Source organism: Papio anubis, chromosome 16 (genome assembly GCF_008728515.1).
Source record: "Papio anubis isolate 15944 chromosome 16, Panubis1.0, whole genome shotgun sequence".
Classification (NCBI taxonomy): Eukaryota; Metazoa; Chordata; class Mammalia; order Primates; family Cercopithecidae; genus Papio; species Papio anubis.
The window spans coordinates 38066637-38082606 of NC_044991.1; the positions used below are offsets into that span (position 1 = coordinate 38066637).

The following is a 15970-nucleotide window of genomic DNA, read 5'->3' on the forward strand; positions in this document are numbered from 1 at the left end:
GAACTATTTCTTCTTTCAATTCTGCTTTTATTCATATATTTTGGGGTTCTTTTGTTAAGTGAGTATATGTTATAATTGTTATATCTTTCCTAAAGGATTTTGAAGGATCATTTTGACTGAATAAAATTTCACCTTGGTCAGTGATGCTGTGGCTTTGCCTGCAGCTAAATAATGCAGTGCCAGCGTTCCTCTCTTTACCTCCACAAGAGCATTCACGATATCTTGGAATGAGTTTGCTTTTTAAAAATAAATGTTATATTCTTTTTTTTTTTTTTTTTGAGATGGAGTTTTGCTCTTGTCACCCAGGCTGGAGTGCAATGGCACAATCTGGGCTCACTGCAAACTCCACCTCTCAGGTTCAAGCAATTCTCCTGCCTCAGCCTCCCGAGTTGCTGGGACTACAGCCACCTGCCACCATGCCCAGCTAATTTTTGTATTTTTAGTAGAGACGGGGTTTCACCATGTTGGCCAGACTGGTCTCGAACTCCTGACCTCAGGCGATCCACCTGCCTTGGCCTCCCAAAGTGCTAGGATTACAGGCGTGAGCCATGGAGTTTCACTCTTGTCTCCCAGGCTGGACTGAAGTGGCGCCACCTCAGCACACTGCAACCTCCGCCTCCTGAGTTCAAGAGAGGCTCCTACCTCAGTCTCCCGAGTAGTTGGGATTATAGGCACCTGCCACCATGCCTGACCAATTTTTTGTATTTTTAGTAGAGATTGGATTTCACCATGTAGGCCAGGCTAGTCTCGAACTGCTGATCTCAGGTGACCCACCTGCCTCATCCTCCCAGAGTGCTTTACACTCTGGGATCACAAGCATGAGCCACTGCACCCGCCCCACGTTATAATGATTCTAATCTTCATAACAGATGACTTCTAACAACATTCATAGATAATAGATAGGTAATAGTCTTTTCTTTCTTTACATGTGGAAGGAGAAGAAAATTGATATACCAAGCTCTAGGATATCATAGTTAATGGGATTGAACTTCTGTACTTCCCAGAAGACAAGGTAGAAAGTGAAATAAAATGGGTTACATCATTTGAATATTTAAAAAATTTTTAATTTTAATTATTATGAGTACATAATAATTGCATATATTTATGGAGTACATGTGATATTTTGATACAGGCATACAATGTGTAATGATCAAATCAGGGTAAATGGAGTATCCGTCACCTCAAGCATTTACCATTTCTTTGTGTTAGAAACATTCCAGTTCCACTCTTTTAGTTATCTTAGAATATAAAATAAATTAGTGTTAACTATAGTCACCCTATTGTGTTACCAAATACTAGATCTTATTCATCCTATCTAACTGTATTTTTGTACTCATTAACCATCCCCACTTTATCCACCCCCTCCTTGCCACCCTTCACAGCCTCTGGTGCCCATCATTCTACTATCTCCAAGAGTTCAATTTTTTTTTAAGCTTCCACACATGTGTGAGAACATACAATATTTGTCTTTCTGTGTCTGGGATATTTTACTTAACATAATGTCCTCCAGTTCCATCCATGTTGTTGCAAATGACAGGATTTCCTTATTTTTATGGCTGGGTAATATTCCATTGTGTATATAGACCACATTTTTTTTAATCCATTCATTTGTTGGATGCTTAGGTTAATCCCCTATCTTGGCTATTGTGAGTAGTGCTGCGATAAACATGAGTGTGTAGGTATCCCTTCTATATACTGATTTCCTTTCTTTTGGATATACACCCAGCAGTGGGATTGCTGGGTCGTATGGCAGCTCTATTTTTAGCTTTTTGAGGAACCTCCAAACTGTTCTCCATAGTGGCCGTACTAATTTTCACTCCCACCAACAGTGTGCGAGGGCTCCCTTTTCTCCACATCCTCACCAGCATTTGTTATTGCCTGTCTTTTGGATAAAAGCCATTGTAACTGGGGTGAGATGATATCTCGCTGCAGTTTTGAGTTTTATTTCTCTGACGATTAGTGATGTTAAGCATTTTTCATATACCTGTTGGCCATTTGTACCTCATTTCAATATCTGAGAAAAATTACTATTATTCTTTAGTGCAGGCTATTCACTTTATTTTATTTTCCTAGTACCAAACTCTTCGGTGAAATTCCCGCATATCTGCTCATGTGGTGGTCATTTCCCCAGCAGCCCGTCTCCACTGTCACCTCTGCGGCTGCTCACAGTGGCTGGCACTCCCTGGGCCACTCTTCTGTGCCATCGCACATTTCCCCTCTGCTACTCCTCCACAGCTTTCTGAGGTGGGAACGGCTGGCCCCATTTCTGCAGGAATGGGGGGGTCTGGCCGAGGCCACATTGCGTAGTCCAGCTGAGCGAGGCAGACACCACTCTACCCATCACCACTTCCTGTGGCCTTTCCCACTTGACAAACGAAATGCTGAAAATAAAACAGTCCTCCAATGGAGGTTTTTTTCTTCCAGAGGTTTCATTTTCTGGAAATCTACAAGACCCACAAGAATGGCTGGAGGGCCTTTAGTGTGTGTCTTGGGCAAATGTCTGTGGCCACTTCTGATCTGCTGCCTGGGCCTGCTGTCCACACTGAGTTCATTCATAGCAAACGGGTCCACAGCAAATATCTGTACACAGGGCAAAGTTTGAGGGTATCTCAGTGAGTTGTATGAAAAGTGGTGGATGCTTTGGGCTTGACAGTTTCCGTGGCTTCCCTTTTAAGCTTTAAGACTAAAACCCACCGGCTTTGTGCACAATGTTAACTGAAGAGCTCAGCTCTGGGGTTAAGAAAGATGGAGGCACAGAGTTTTGATGGGATCACTTGGAAACGAAGGGCCGTTTACTGTAGGGGCAGTTGGAAGCTACAGATGACATTCTGCGAGGAAGGAAGGTGTCTCAGGAGCTGAACATTCAGTGAGCCCCAGGTTTACAACTCGGGTTCAGGTTTCCACTTAGGTTGGCCTCCTGCAGCCCTGGATGAAGTGCAGGGCCCCGTTTGGCCTGCAGCGCCTTTAATGGATTCCATCAGCACATGCACGCCTTCAGCAGCCTCTGACCTGGGCATTCAGCCACCCAGCCCTCCACTTCCCTCAGTTGCATTTACCTGCTGGATCCCAAGTCACTGCTGTTTGGTTTGAACTTTAAACCTGTGTTTCCCAATCTAAGCCTGCTTCAGATTAGGAAATGATTTACATTTCCCAGCCGGACCCTGGGAGTGGAACTGAAAGTGGGGGCACTGAGGAGAAGGTCCCAGGATACCCACTTCGGCCCCGTATGGTTCAGTAACCATGTTCCCACCTTTGGGGTGAGACACCCTGGAATGTGAAGCTTGCTGTGTCACCATGGAGCTGATTTAAAATCTCTAAGCTGGTCGGGCGCAGTGGCTCATGCCTGTAATCCCAGCATTTGGGGAGGCCGAGGCAGGTGGATCACCTGAGGTCAGGAGTTCAAGACCAGCCTGGCCAATATGGTGAAACCCTGTCTCTCCAAAAATATAAAAATTAGCTGGGCATGGTGGTGGGTGCCTGTAATCCCAGCTACTTGGGAGGCTGACGCAGGAGAATCGCTTGAACCTGAGAGGCACAGGTTGCAGTGAGCTGAGATTGTGCCATTGCACTCCAGCCTGCACAACAGAGGGAGACTCTGTGTCAAAAACAAAACAAAACAAACAAACAAAAAAAACCCCAAAAACCCCACCCCGTCTAAATGTCAGTTTCTTCACTGGGAAAGTCAAGATGATCACAGTGGCTCCTCTACCCTCCTTAAATCACAGCAAGAGCTGGGATTAAGTGGGGAGCACACTGGGAATGAGGTGTGTGCTCTCTAGCGCTGCCGTGCAATAAGGCGTGTGGGCACTCCCAGGTAGAAGTGACAATGGAGACGTGGGAGCTGCCCATATAGATGGTAAAAGGGGGTGGAAGCTAACCCAGGCCCCAGCCCTTCGCTGAGCGAAGCGGGGTAGAGCCAGGCTGGAGATTCAACCATGCACTGAGCACAGCTGTTAACGTTCCACAGTTCTGCTAGAGACTCTCGTATTGAAAGAAATATTTTAACTTAAAGTTTCACAAATACCTCATTATTTATACTGCAGAGTCAAATTTCATGCTGAGCACAGAGCCCTTGGGCTATGCAGCCTGATGTCCAGTTAATTCTGCAGTATTTTGAGAAGGAAGTTCTGGTTATAAAAGGAGGGTGCTTTTGAGGCACACTGGATGGCTTCCCTGTACATCTTTAAAACAACACACACACACGTTCCGCAAATGGATGGCAAACACAGGCAGAAACTAAAGGAATGCAACCTTCGTTCTTGAGGGCAAGTAGATGCAACTCAGATTCAGTTTTCTGCCAGCACTCTGAGCTGATCAGAAAAATACAGTTCCTTGTAAAAAGGAAAAAGAAATTTGCCCCCATAAAAAGATTTAAATAAAATCACTTTCCCTGAAATATCACAGTCTGCATTTACATGCTCCGCAGTTTGCTTATATGAGATACAGTTGTTTTAAAAAATAAAACCATAAAATGGGAATGTAGGGAAAAGTCTAAATGATCAACAGCTATCAGCTGCTTATAATTTGCAAGGAATAATCCACATATCCATTAATCACTCTTACCTCCTTGGAGGCTAAGATTTGGCGTAACTCTTTCCTGAGATCAATAAAACGATCGTGGAACAGGGCCAGGCACCACGGCTCAGTGAAGTAGCTGGTAAGGAAAGAAGAGACTCAGTGAGCTGGCAACCCTCTCATTATCACTAATAAAGTATTTACCTGCTTTTTTGCCTTTATAAATTACAGTTCTGGCCTCATTGCAATCGTTTGCTCATAAAATGTCTTGTGGAACAGCCTGACCAATCAATTTTTTAAATGGATGTTCCTGCTGTAAGGCCAGGTCCCATAATTACATTTAAAGTGGTTTAATTCAGAGCTGGGGCAAGACCCAGTGAAGAATCCTGATTTTATCAGAATTTAAAAGCCTGAAGACTTGTAAAGAACGGTGTCTCCATTATCTGCCCTCGTTTGAGAAAAACAGATTGCAAGATTAACTGCTGCATAAATAAATTAAATTTGGGTAGACAATAACACAAATGTTGTTCATCATTAAGGTTTCTGGATTAATAATGGCCAGAGAAACAGGCTGCGTTGCTGCTGCAACATGCTGTTCGCACGGTCGCATCGATGCTGAATTGAATCTCTTGTAGGAGAGCTGTATTTTTTGGTGTTCAGATTTGCTAACTTTTCACTGAAAGTTGAAATGCTTTCTTATATGGAGAATAATGAGATTATCCTTTATTTAATTGGAAAATTCGATGCATTTTTGGAATAACCAAGAACTCTTATTGGTATTTTAACTCTTACTTTAAGTGTCTTGGAACAGGGAACTTAACTGCTTCAAGGTCAAAGCCATGTCGCTCAGCTGGGCTTTGCTCTCCTCTGGATGTGAGCTAGCTGTCCTTATTACTGTTTATAGATGTTGTGTGTGTGCACAGGGGAAGGAAAAACCTGGTGTCCCCATGTGGATGGGCACCTTCTGTTTTCCAAGATAAAAAGTTCTTAGGGATGGAGGTAAAGTGTCCCAGAGGCCACGGGGGCACTAGAGGACAGACACAACGCCGAGAGTCTGTGTTAGGGACAACCTGGCACTCGGCGGTATAAGGCCTTGCCCCGCACCCACTTGCTGGACCAGAAGACGGCATCAGTTCCTGATGACTCGCCCGCGTAGCTGTTCAGGTGATATGTTCATCCAGCTGTTAACACACCGTCTTTCCTCAGCAGCTGAAATCCCTCATGTTTGTTTCTGTGGCACCATCAGAGCTCCCACCCCCTTGGTTTTGGGGGTCTACGGCCGCCTCTGTCTGGTGGCGGAACCGCCACTGCTTTCCTCACTTCCAGTGCCACCTGTTCCAACAACCCAGGTGCCCCTGGGCCATGCTTCCTGCCCAGCGCCTTTACTACTCTGCCCTCTGTGCTGCCCGCTGGGGACCCGTCATCGTCTGCTTCAGAGAGGGAGTTCTGTGAAGTCCCACTTCCCTTGGGAGCCCACTGTGGCCTGTCACGAGCTCTGGCCCTCCATCTAAACACCCGGTTCCCACAGCCTTGTCACACAGAATAGTGTCACTACCCTAAAAAGCCGTCTATGCTCTGCCTACTCACCCTCTCTCCTTCCCTCCCTCTGAACCCCTGGCAAATTAATTTTGGAGGAACTTGAATTGTTTTAGAGAAAATGGGGGCTATGTAACAATTTTTGTAAAACGTTTTAAAAAATCCTAGTGTCCAGGTTTTATTTCAGAAATAGAGTGGTGTTCTCCCAACCACACACCACCACACATCACACTTGCCAGCAACTCTAAAGGGAATGGATTTGTGACTTGAGGCTGTGCGCTCCGGGTGCCCATGGTGGCTGGCCCAGGGATGGGCCTCGGGGCCCAAGCTCCTGGCAGAGACCTGCATGGTGAGGGCAGGGCTCAGGCCCAGCTGCTTTCCCATATCCAAGGACAACTTTAGCACCAGCTACAGGCTCCCAGGTAAGGGTGGCCAGGAGGGGTGAGGGTGTCTGGGATCCTGTGGGCTTCCTAAAATCATCCTACAGCAGTAGCATGGCAGCTTTCATCATTCAAATCGGAAAAGCTCTGAATTTAACCAAACCTATTTTACAATTGATCATAATGTTGAGTCAAATGAAGGTGGTTTCCTTTTGATACAAGAATGTTAGGAGGAAATTCTGCTTTAAGAAAAGTTTTAGGAACCAGGTATGATGTGTCATGCCTGCAATCCCAGCACTTTGGGAGGCCAAGGTGGGAGGATCACTTGAGGCCAGGAGTTCAAGACCAGCCTGGACAGCATAGTGAGACCCCCATCTCTACAAAAAATAAAAAAATAAAAAAAATTAGCCAGATGTGGTGACACATGCCTGTGGTCCCAGCTACTAGGGAGGCTGAGATTGGAGGATCACTTGAGCCCAGGAGTTTGAGGCTGCAGTGAGCTGTGCTCTCCAGCCTACTGCACTGCAGCCTAGGTGACAGAGTGAGACCCCGTCTCCAAAAAAATAAAAATAAAAGTTTTAGACCTCCCCCAGGTTGAACGATTTCTACGCTTTAGGCTCCTTCTGTATCCATAGGAAGGAGAGAAGCATCTTGGATCCTGGCGAAGCTTAGGGCCAGGTTTCCGCCAGGTACTATGGTGCCATCAGCATTCGTGATGAGCTTTCGGGAAATTTGTATTTCCATGAATATTGTGAATTTTAAAAACAAAAACTATTAACTTTTTTTTCCCAATTTATATTCAAAAGGGGAAGACTACTAGGAGCGATGAAGTACCCCACACAGCCTGCCGTCTAGAAATCTTCGGGAGAGAGGGCCAGGTATGCACATGGCCCCAACGTGCTTTTTAAGGGGCTGTGTGCATTTGGGTGTCAATGCCACAAAAATCATTTTTGCACAGCTGTGAGAAAAAAGTTACACCTTTTGAAGACTGAAATAGAAGACCTTACTGTCTCTGTTCATGCTGCCAATGGCCAGCCTGGTTTATTTGGGAGGACTTAAATTCCCCATCACTTCTGCAAATAATACCCTTTTCCAAGAAGCCCTGGGAGATTTTGACTTGCGGAACTGAATTAACCATTTCTGGTCGATATAGTCCGATCGTTAAGCAATTGACTAAATGTCTCCAGAGGTCATCCTCGCCCGCTCATCCAGGCAGTTCCATCGACAGACTCATAAACGGAGTGGGGATGTGAAGGCCGGCTTGGCCATCGGACACGCTGAAGGCCGAGGAAAGCCAATCAACACGACACACTGGGAGAAGTTGTAGGAAAAAGTCCAGCACATCTACGGGGAAAGAGAAGTGGTAAAGGTGTCCTTTAAAGGCCGGGATCTCAACTCCAAGGCCAAGGCCTTCCTGGCCAGCAGGAAAGGAGTGCTGTGACTGCAGGTGTGCCTTTTCCAGCACTGGCATGGCGTGGCAGGGCGCGCTGAACTACGCACCAGGTGGCAAAGAGGAGGCGGGTGGCAGGGAAGAAACACATCACTTTTTCCAAGATTTTTTTTTTTTTTAATAAAAAGCATTCTAATTTTCTCTTGGCATGAAAAAAAAAAAGTTTCTGCTTTTAGAGCTGTTCACAGGCTCCCCAAGCTGCCACTCACGCCTGCAGAGAGGGCTGCTGGAAAGTCAGGAGTCGCTTTTTTCCGGGCAGGCAGCTGCCACCAGGGAGACCTGCAGGTTTCCTTAGAGAATGATGCTCTCGCTTGTACATGTCCTTTCTGGCACGGCAGAGGGCAGACTGTTCTCCTTCTAAGATGCCTGCCTGAACGTCAAGCTCAGCCATGAGTCTCAATCTTGTGATACGAGAGGATAGAGTGTAGCTAGTGGGGCTTGCCTCTCTATGAAGCAGCCTGTGTCATGTCTCCATTCGATACACAGAAGGTAGGCAGTGATAAATATCATGGTAGCAAACAGATACCCAAGGCCGGGTATGATATACGGATGCATCTACTTTGGCCTGAATAACATTTGGAATTTGGGTTTCAGGCCTCTCTTTGATGAGTCAGATTAGGCAACGCTGTGTCCTCGTTTTTGTGTGGCAGCCATCAGCTCAGTTGCCGACGATGCCCTCCATGGTTCGTCCTTGCTTTCCCACCAGCCTGGCCAAAATTGCTCCTCTCCATGGGTCACTAAAGATACCATTAAAGGCTGGGGCCCTTTATATTTCCACCACTGGCCTCTTTCAGACTCTTCTTATGTCCCCTACTGCTGCTGTCCATCCATCCATCCATCCATCCACCCACCCATCTATCTATCCATCCATTTATCTGTCCACCCATCTATCCATCTATCCATCCATCCATCCATCATCCATTTATCCATCCACCCATCTATCTATCCATCCATTTATCTGTCCACCCATCTATCCATCCATCCATCCATCCATCCATCCATCCATCCATCATCCACCCACCCATCTATCTATCCAATCCATCTGTCCATCCATCCATCCATCCATCCACCATCTGTCTGGCTTCCATCCCATTTCTGTCCACCATCTATTTATCCATCCATCCATTCCATCCATCCATCCATTTGTCCATCCATCTGTCTGTCCATCCATTTGTCCTTCCATCTATCCATCCATCCATCCGTCCATCCACCCCTATCCATCCATCCATCCATCCACCATCCATCCATTCCATCCATCCATCCATCCATCCATCCATCCATCCGTTTTGTCCACCGCCCATCTATCTGTCCGTCCGTTTTATCTGTCCACCCATCTGTCCGTCCGTCCCATCCATCCGTCCATCCGTCCATCCATCCATCCATCCATCCATCCCATCCCGTTTGTCCCATCCCGTCCGTTTGTCCGCCCGCCGTCTGTCTATCCGTCCGTTTGTCTGTCACCCAATCCACTCCATCCATCCATCCATCCATCCATCCATCCATCCATCCATCCATTTATCCACCCAACCATCCACTCTATCCATCCATTTATCTGTCCACCATCCATCCATCCATCCATCCATCCATCCATCCATCCATCCATCCATCCCTTCCATCCATCCATCCATTTATCCATCCACCCATCTATCTATCCATCCATTTATCTGTCCACCCATCTATCCATCCATCCATCCATCCATCCATCCATCCTAACAGGTCTAGTGAGGCCTTCCTAAACCCTGTTTCCTTATTTCCAGTGGCTGCTTTCCTCTGGTCCTCTTCCTCTGCTGCATCACTCCACCCTTCAATGAACATCCCTTCCTTCCCTGTGCTTCCATGTAGACTCTTCTCTGTCTCTTCTCTGTCCCAGGTGTGTTCAGAGCTTCTGACATTAACGGTTGCAAAATGGCAGGGAAGGAGAAGACCTAGGGTTCAATTCTTTGCCATGAATAGAATATGGCCCTCACGCCTGTGTCAAACATGTGACGGGCACTGAGGGTACCACGGTGAGAGAAAGCCCCTGCCCCCAGAAATGCACACATGGTGGGTAGGGGTGGGGAATATCAGAGTGCACATGGTGGGTAGGGGTGGGGAATGTCAGAGCTGCTTATGATGGCCTGGCATGGCAGGGCTGCAGAGGGGTGCACGCTGGGGAGGTGGGGGCTGGAGTGGGCTTGGCGAGGCCTGGCACTGTGGCCTTCTTGAGCTCTTTGTCCTCTTCTTTGTCCTCTCAGCAGCTTCATCCCTAGGCTACCTCTTGGGCTAGTGTTTGCCAAACTTCAATCACTTGGGAATCAATCGTTTTCTGTGTCACTACATTACTGAATACTTCCAAATTTTCTTTAAAAATTTTTGTTTAGAGACACCGTTTTGCTTTGTCACCCAGGTTGGAATACAGTGGCACAATCATAGCTCACTGCAGCCTCAAACTCCTGGGCTTAAGTGATCCTCCCGCCTCAGCCTCTCAAACAGCTGGGACTATAGGTGCACACCATCACACCTGGCTAATTTTCTATTTGGTTTCTTTTAGAAACGGGCTTTGCCATGTTGCCCAGGTTGGTCTCAAACTCCTAGCCTCAAGTAATTCTCCCAAGTAGCTAGGATTACAGGCATGAGCCACCAGGCCTGGCCCAAAATTTTCTTTACATTGATTTGTCTTTAAAAAAAACCTGAAATAATTACTTTTGTCTTGTCCTAAGTAATGATATCTATGAAATCACAGGTTTGACGTGCTTGTTATGTTTTATTCTAATTCCTGCCGGAACGAATCCATCATTAGTAAGATGTGGCTGTGCTGCCTGAGCTATCCTGCTGGTAGTAAGCACCTGGTGGGTGCTTACTACACCCTGGGAGGCATCCTGTTCTATTACAGCTTCATGCTGGAGACACACTTAGATTCATCTGGGGATGCAAACCCACAGGCTCTGTTACACGCAATTTCTGTGCATTATCTCATTTCATCCTAATTCTAATCCTAGAAAGTGGGACATGTTGGCCCATTTTACAGATGAAGACATAGATTCCGAGAGCTTAAATGAGTTGCCCAAGGTCACAGAGTTAATAAGTGGCTGAACTAGGTCCTACCCATAGTTCTGTGTGACCCATGCTCTGAACAACTGTGCAACCAAATCCCATTTCCTTATGCTTTTTCCTGAGTCTCTCTAGCAACTCTCTTAATCACCCCAGTTTCCCAAGCATCCCCTACATTAGCTAGGATTAGATATGATTGAAATTACAGAAAGTTTCAAAGTAACTGTGACTTTCAAAAGGCAGAAGTGTATTTTTTTCATGTAAAGAAGGTCTAGATGGGGAGTTTAGGGCTGCCAGGGTGGTTCCATGGACATCAGAGCACAGTACATTCACAGGGGCCTTGGCCTCATGATTCAAAATGGCTGCTGAGCTCCAGCCATCACATGGTTCTGGGATGAAGTATGGGAAAAAAAGGACTCATCTCCTTTCTTCTAAGGAGAGTTCCTGGAAGTTTCACAAAGCACTTCCATTTATATCTTATTGGCCAATGGTTGGTCATATGACTTTCTTGGTTGCATGGGAGGCTGAGAACCAGTCATTTATTTTAGATATGATGTACTTCCCTATAAATCAGAATTCTGTTCCTGAAGGGGAGAGAATGGATGTTTTATCAGCTGTGATACCCCAAAGACTCTACAGCATCTATTTTTAACAAAAATCTTTTCTTAAATTTATGAAAATTGGGAGATGTTTTTGGTTGAAGTTTCCAGAACTAGAACATGTTTATCACTCTAGACTCCAACTACTCCAAAACTGAACACTCTGGGGAAAAAAAATCCACAGAATATTTTCCACAGGCGACTTCTACCTCCAAGCCAGTGGGAAAGTCCCGGTGTCCTCAGAGTCCTACATGTTCCCGTCTGGCCCGACCTGGCTTAACTGCAGAGAACAGGCACAATTTGCATTCACACTGTCAGGTAGGGTTATGACCATTTTATTCTACCCATGAAAGAACGTAAATGCAGGCATTTCAGTACAATTTTCAAAAATAAGAATAGGAACAAGTATTTCTAGTTATTCCTGGGTTTGCTTGGAAGTGAGACCCCATGACACGAGCAGACACAACCCTGATGCCCTGCAACAAAAAATCCTGAAGACCGAAATGGAAATCTGACTGAAGAGTTCCTTGGGTTCAGCCTGAGTTTGCAAGAATCTGTATCCAGTCAATTTTTTGATTGCTTTGAGGCAGATCTAGAAAGGTAAGATTAATGATTTTGAAAGCAAAACCAACTAGTTATTTGATGGCCAGTTGTAATTGTCACATGCTCTGATCTATACAACAGAAAATGCAGCAGCCTCGAAATGTGGTTTCCTTGTCACAACGTAGAGCTGGCCTCAGATGTTTCCTGCTCTACAGAAAAATGGCTTACAATTCATTGGCACTAAGACCGAAATTCTAATCTTCAGCAGAAATCAGCTATTTTCTGAATGGCTTGTAAAAATCCTCTTTCTTAATGCTACAGAGCAGTGTTTTGCCAAAGATCCTGGTTTACCTGGGAATTCAGAAGCTAACATTGCGGCCACATGCAGCGGCTTATGCCTGTAATGCCAGCGCTTTGGGAGACGGCGGCAGGCAGATCACTGGAGGTCAGGAGTTCAAGACCAGCCTGGCCAACATGGCGAAACCCCGTCTCTACAAAAAATATAAAAATTAGCAGGGCGTGGTGGTGCATGCCTGAAGTCCCAGCTACTTGGGAGGCTGAGGCAGGAGAATTGCTTGAATCCGGGAGGCAGGGGTTGCAGTGAACTGAGATTGTGCCACTGCTCTCTAGCCTGGGCGACAGAGCAAGACTTTGTTTGTTTAATTAAAAAAAAAAAAAAAAAAGAAGAAGCTAACATTGCTTAACACTGGGTGCCTCCCACACCCTGGGCTCCCTTGCCTGGCAGCACTGGTGCTGGGAGGCACTGCTTTGCAAGGCTTTCTCTGCTCCAAATGCATGGTTTGCCTCTGCTGGAGGCCATGGGGACCGGCATGATGTGCGTTATCTGTGAGCTGAACACCCAGAGCTGTCTCAGAGGGAAATCCTGACTAGCCCACAGGCCCCACGACCTCCCCTGCTGAGGGAAGGAGGCTGTGCTCTCTTGCAAGCACAAGTTTTCCTTTAGGTCCTTTGGTGTCTATAAGAACATGGAATCTGACCTTCTGTGCCTTCATCAGGTCACATTTGCTCTGGACAGGACCAGAAATTCCCTGCCACCCTTGCACCCAGAGTCTTAGTTTTCAGAAAGTTGAAGAATTGCCTGAAGGATCTGTCTGCTGTCCATTTGTTTTTCTGAATCCCAGATACTCAGCCCAGGAACAGCTTAGAAGATGGAATATGTTAATTCATGAATTACGAATCTAGCCAGTGCTAACATTTCTCTCCTTGCTCTGATCTCTAAGGAGTGGGAAGCCACACGCGTGGGCTGAGTTGGTGATCCATTCTCAGGATGCAAGTTGACTAAACAAAGACTGATGCTTGCGTTGGTGGTCTCTCCATCTCAACTCAGATTCATGTTGCTGACCCGGCCTCAGTTTCCCATTTACTGTCCTTTTTCTTTTTACCCCAGCTCTGCTGCTTGTCAGCTTGTGTAATCTAGAGCTAGTTAGCTTTAGTCTCTCTCAGCCTCAGTCTTCTTAGCTGTAAAATGGGGATAATGATGGCCCTTCATTGCAAGAGTTACTATCAGAATTCAAGGAGACACTCCAGGTAAAAGATTTGGCATTATGCCTGGCACAGGGGAGAGGCTCCATATCAATGATTATTACTGTTATTGTTCTTAATTATCCTATTGCATATATTTGTGTAGGCTGCCTCAAATCCTTTCTGGTGTGAATCAGAAACTAAAATGTGAAAATACTTTTTTGTTTGCTGCTTAATTCAAAGAAAGTCTTTCTTTGGCATAACTACAGTTTTTCTCCTCAGGGAATGCTTTTCCTCCATTCAAAAGTACTGCATAAACTAATTTGCCTGCCATTTTATACAGCAGTAAAGGTAAGAGGACATCGTAACTAGCTTTCATGAAGTTTTGTCTTTCACTGAAGAATTATGCGGAAATAGGCCAGGTACAGTGGCTCATGCCTGTAATCCCAGTGCTGTGGGAAGCTGAAGTGGGAGGATTGAGGACAGGAGCTTGAGACCAGTCTGGGCAACATAGTGAGACCCTTGTCTCTACAAAAATTAAAAAATAAAAATTAGCTGGGCGTGGTGGTACATGCCTGTAGTCCTAGCTATTTGGGAGGCAGAGGCAGGAGGATCACTTGAGCCCAGGAGTTTGAGGCTGTAGTGAGATATGTTCATGCCACAGAACTTAAGCCTGGGCAGCAGAGTGAGACCTTTTTTAATTTAAAAAAGAATTCTGTGGAAACAAATAAAAATTGCATGGAAATTGTTAAACTGAGGCCTTACTTTTTTTGTGTCTGAATTGATGAAAATTAAATACAAACTGTCCAAATGGAGTTATTTCTTTGCTGTTTTGCCTGCTTACTATGTTGGGTGAGCCAAGTAAATCAAAACAGTTAAACCAGTTGTTCACTGAACACATTCAGATGGCAGATGGGAGAAGTGGCCCCGGAATTAAGGCCCAGGCATTCTAAAGCCCAAGCAGACTGAATTTTCTTCTGACCTGTCTGACTTTTGGTCTTACTTGCCAGAGCAAACCAGTTTTCTTGTAGAAATAGCATCATGTTTATACACTTAAGAATTTTATTTCTATTTAAGTTTACCCTGAAAGCATAGCCGTGGGTCGTTCACACACTTTGCCATGGTGGGAAGCTGGGTTTGGCAGTGCCTTACAGCAATGTCTGCTGTCAGGGTACAGGACTGAGACTTAGTGCTCCACCTCTTCCCTTTTATTCCATCTACAGTATTTATTTGCACATTGCTGGTTTCTTAGGGGCTGCACTAATTGAATTTGCACAATAAATCTAGTGCCCTGGAAGTTGGCCAGCTATTTACATTGATTTGTTATATAAGTTCAGCACTAATAGTATGAGGCAAGGTTAGCATTTAATTCTGCAGAAAAGGGGAAGCTCTTAGTGCTTCAGCTTCCCTTCCTGTGCCTGTCTGCTCTCATTCTGCTTCTCTCTTCATAGAGAGCACAACCATTTTCCTTTAATTAGGCTGCAGAGAGCCCAGGCCAGCATTAGGCCAGGCGGCGGCCACTCAGCCTCACTCACAGTCATGCCCATTTCCTATCTATTTTCTGTAGGAAAAGAAAAAAAAAAGTGTGTATGTGCACATATAAACCCCCATGAGTCAGGGGGACAAAGGAGCCAGGAGGAATGACCTTTTGTGAGGCTGAGGCTGCAAGAACTAGAAAACCCCACAGAGCAAGATATTTCACTCCCTTATTATTCCTTTGGTTAAAGTCATGGCTCTTTAAATTCTGAAGAAGTGCTTAGTAGAAATATCATTGACCAGGACAGAACAGACACACCATGTTTGAAATGTGTTTAAAATATTTTTAAAAATAATTAATGAATACATGTTAAAAATAATTCTCTTTCAGAAAATAGGCTTTTCTAATTAATGTGTTCCCTTTTTTTTCTAAAGCTTTTACATAGAGAATAAGAAACTACAAACTGTTTCTTTGCTTTTTTTTTTTTTTTTTTTTGGTCACTCTTAGGATTTCAGGGTTGTGGTTTCCAAAAATCAAGCATGAAAATTTAACTAACATATTCCTAGTTCGTATCTCACCAAAACACAGTAATGAGGGTAATGGATTACAACCCACAGAATAGTACAGGAATCCATAAGTCCACACCGATAAAAATGAATGAATGAGTAAATAAATGGAGGAGAAGGGACAATTCTTCCTTACACTAGGATGCTAAGTAATAAAGATATAAGAAATATGGAAGTAGAAAAATCACCATTTGGTAAACAGTGCAGTAATAGTTATTTCAGCCAAGAATTGTCCATGGAGTCTAAAATTAGTGGAGAAAGTTATGAGACATAAGGTATTTATATAGTCTCAAAGTATCACTAATTAGTTATGAAGGTAAGAATACGTGTATAAATCGTCTCAAAGTAGTACCTTTCCAGGGGAAAACCCTGCAGCCTGCATTCTAACTAAG

At 45.0% G+C, this 15970-nt stretch overlaps 1 protein-coding gene across 5 annotated transcripts in view; it reads right to left on the reverse strand.

Annotated features, from left to right (window-relative positions):
* Positions 1-15970, reverse strand: part of CFAP61 (cilia and flagella associated protein 61) — a 303360-nt gene that overhangs the window by 12357 nt on the left and 275033 nt on the right. For all 5 annotated transcript variants that reach the window (XM_017945056.2, XM_017945053.2, XM_017945054.2 and 2 more), the window contains one exon: positions 4564-4654. In XM_017945056.2, the coding sequence (XP_017800545.1) occupies positions 4564-4654 (91 nt within the window). The remainder of the gene's footprint in view (positions 1-4563; positions 4655-15970) is intronic.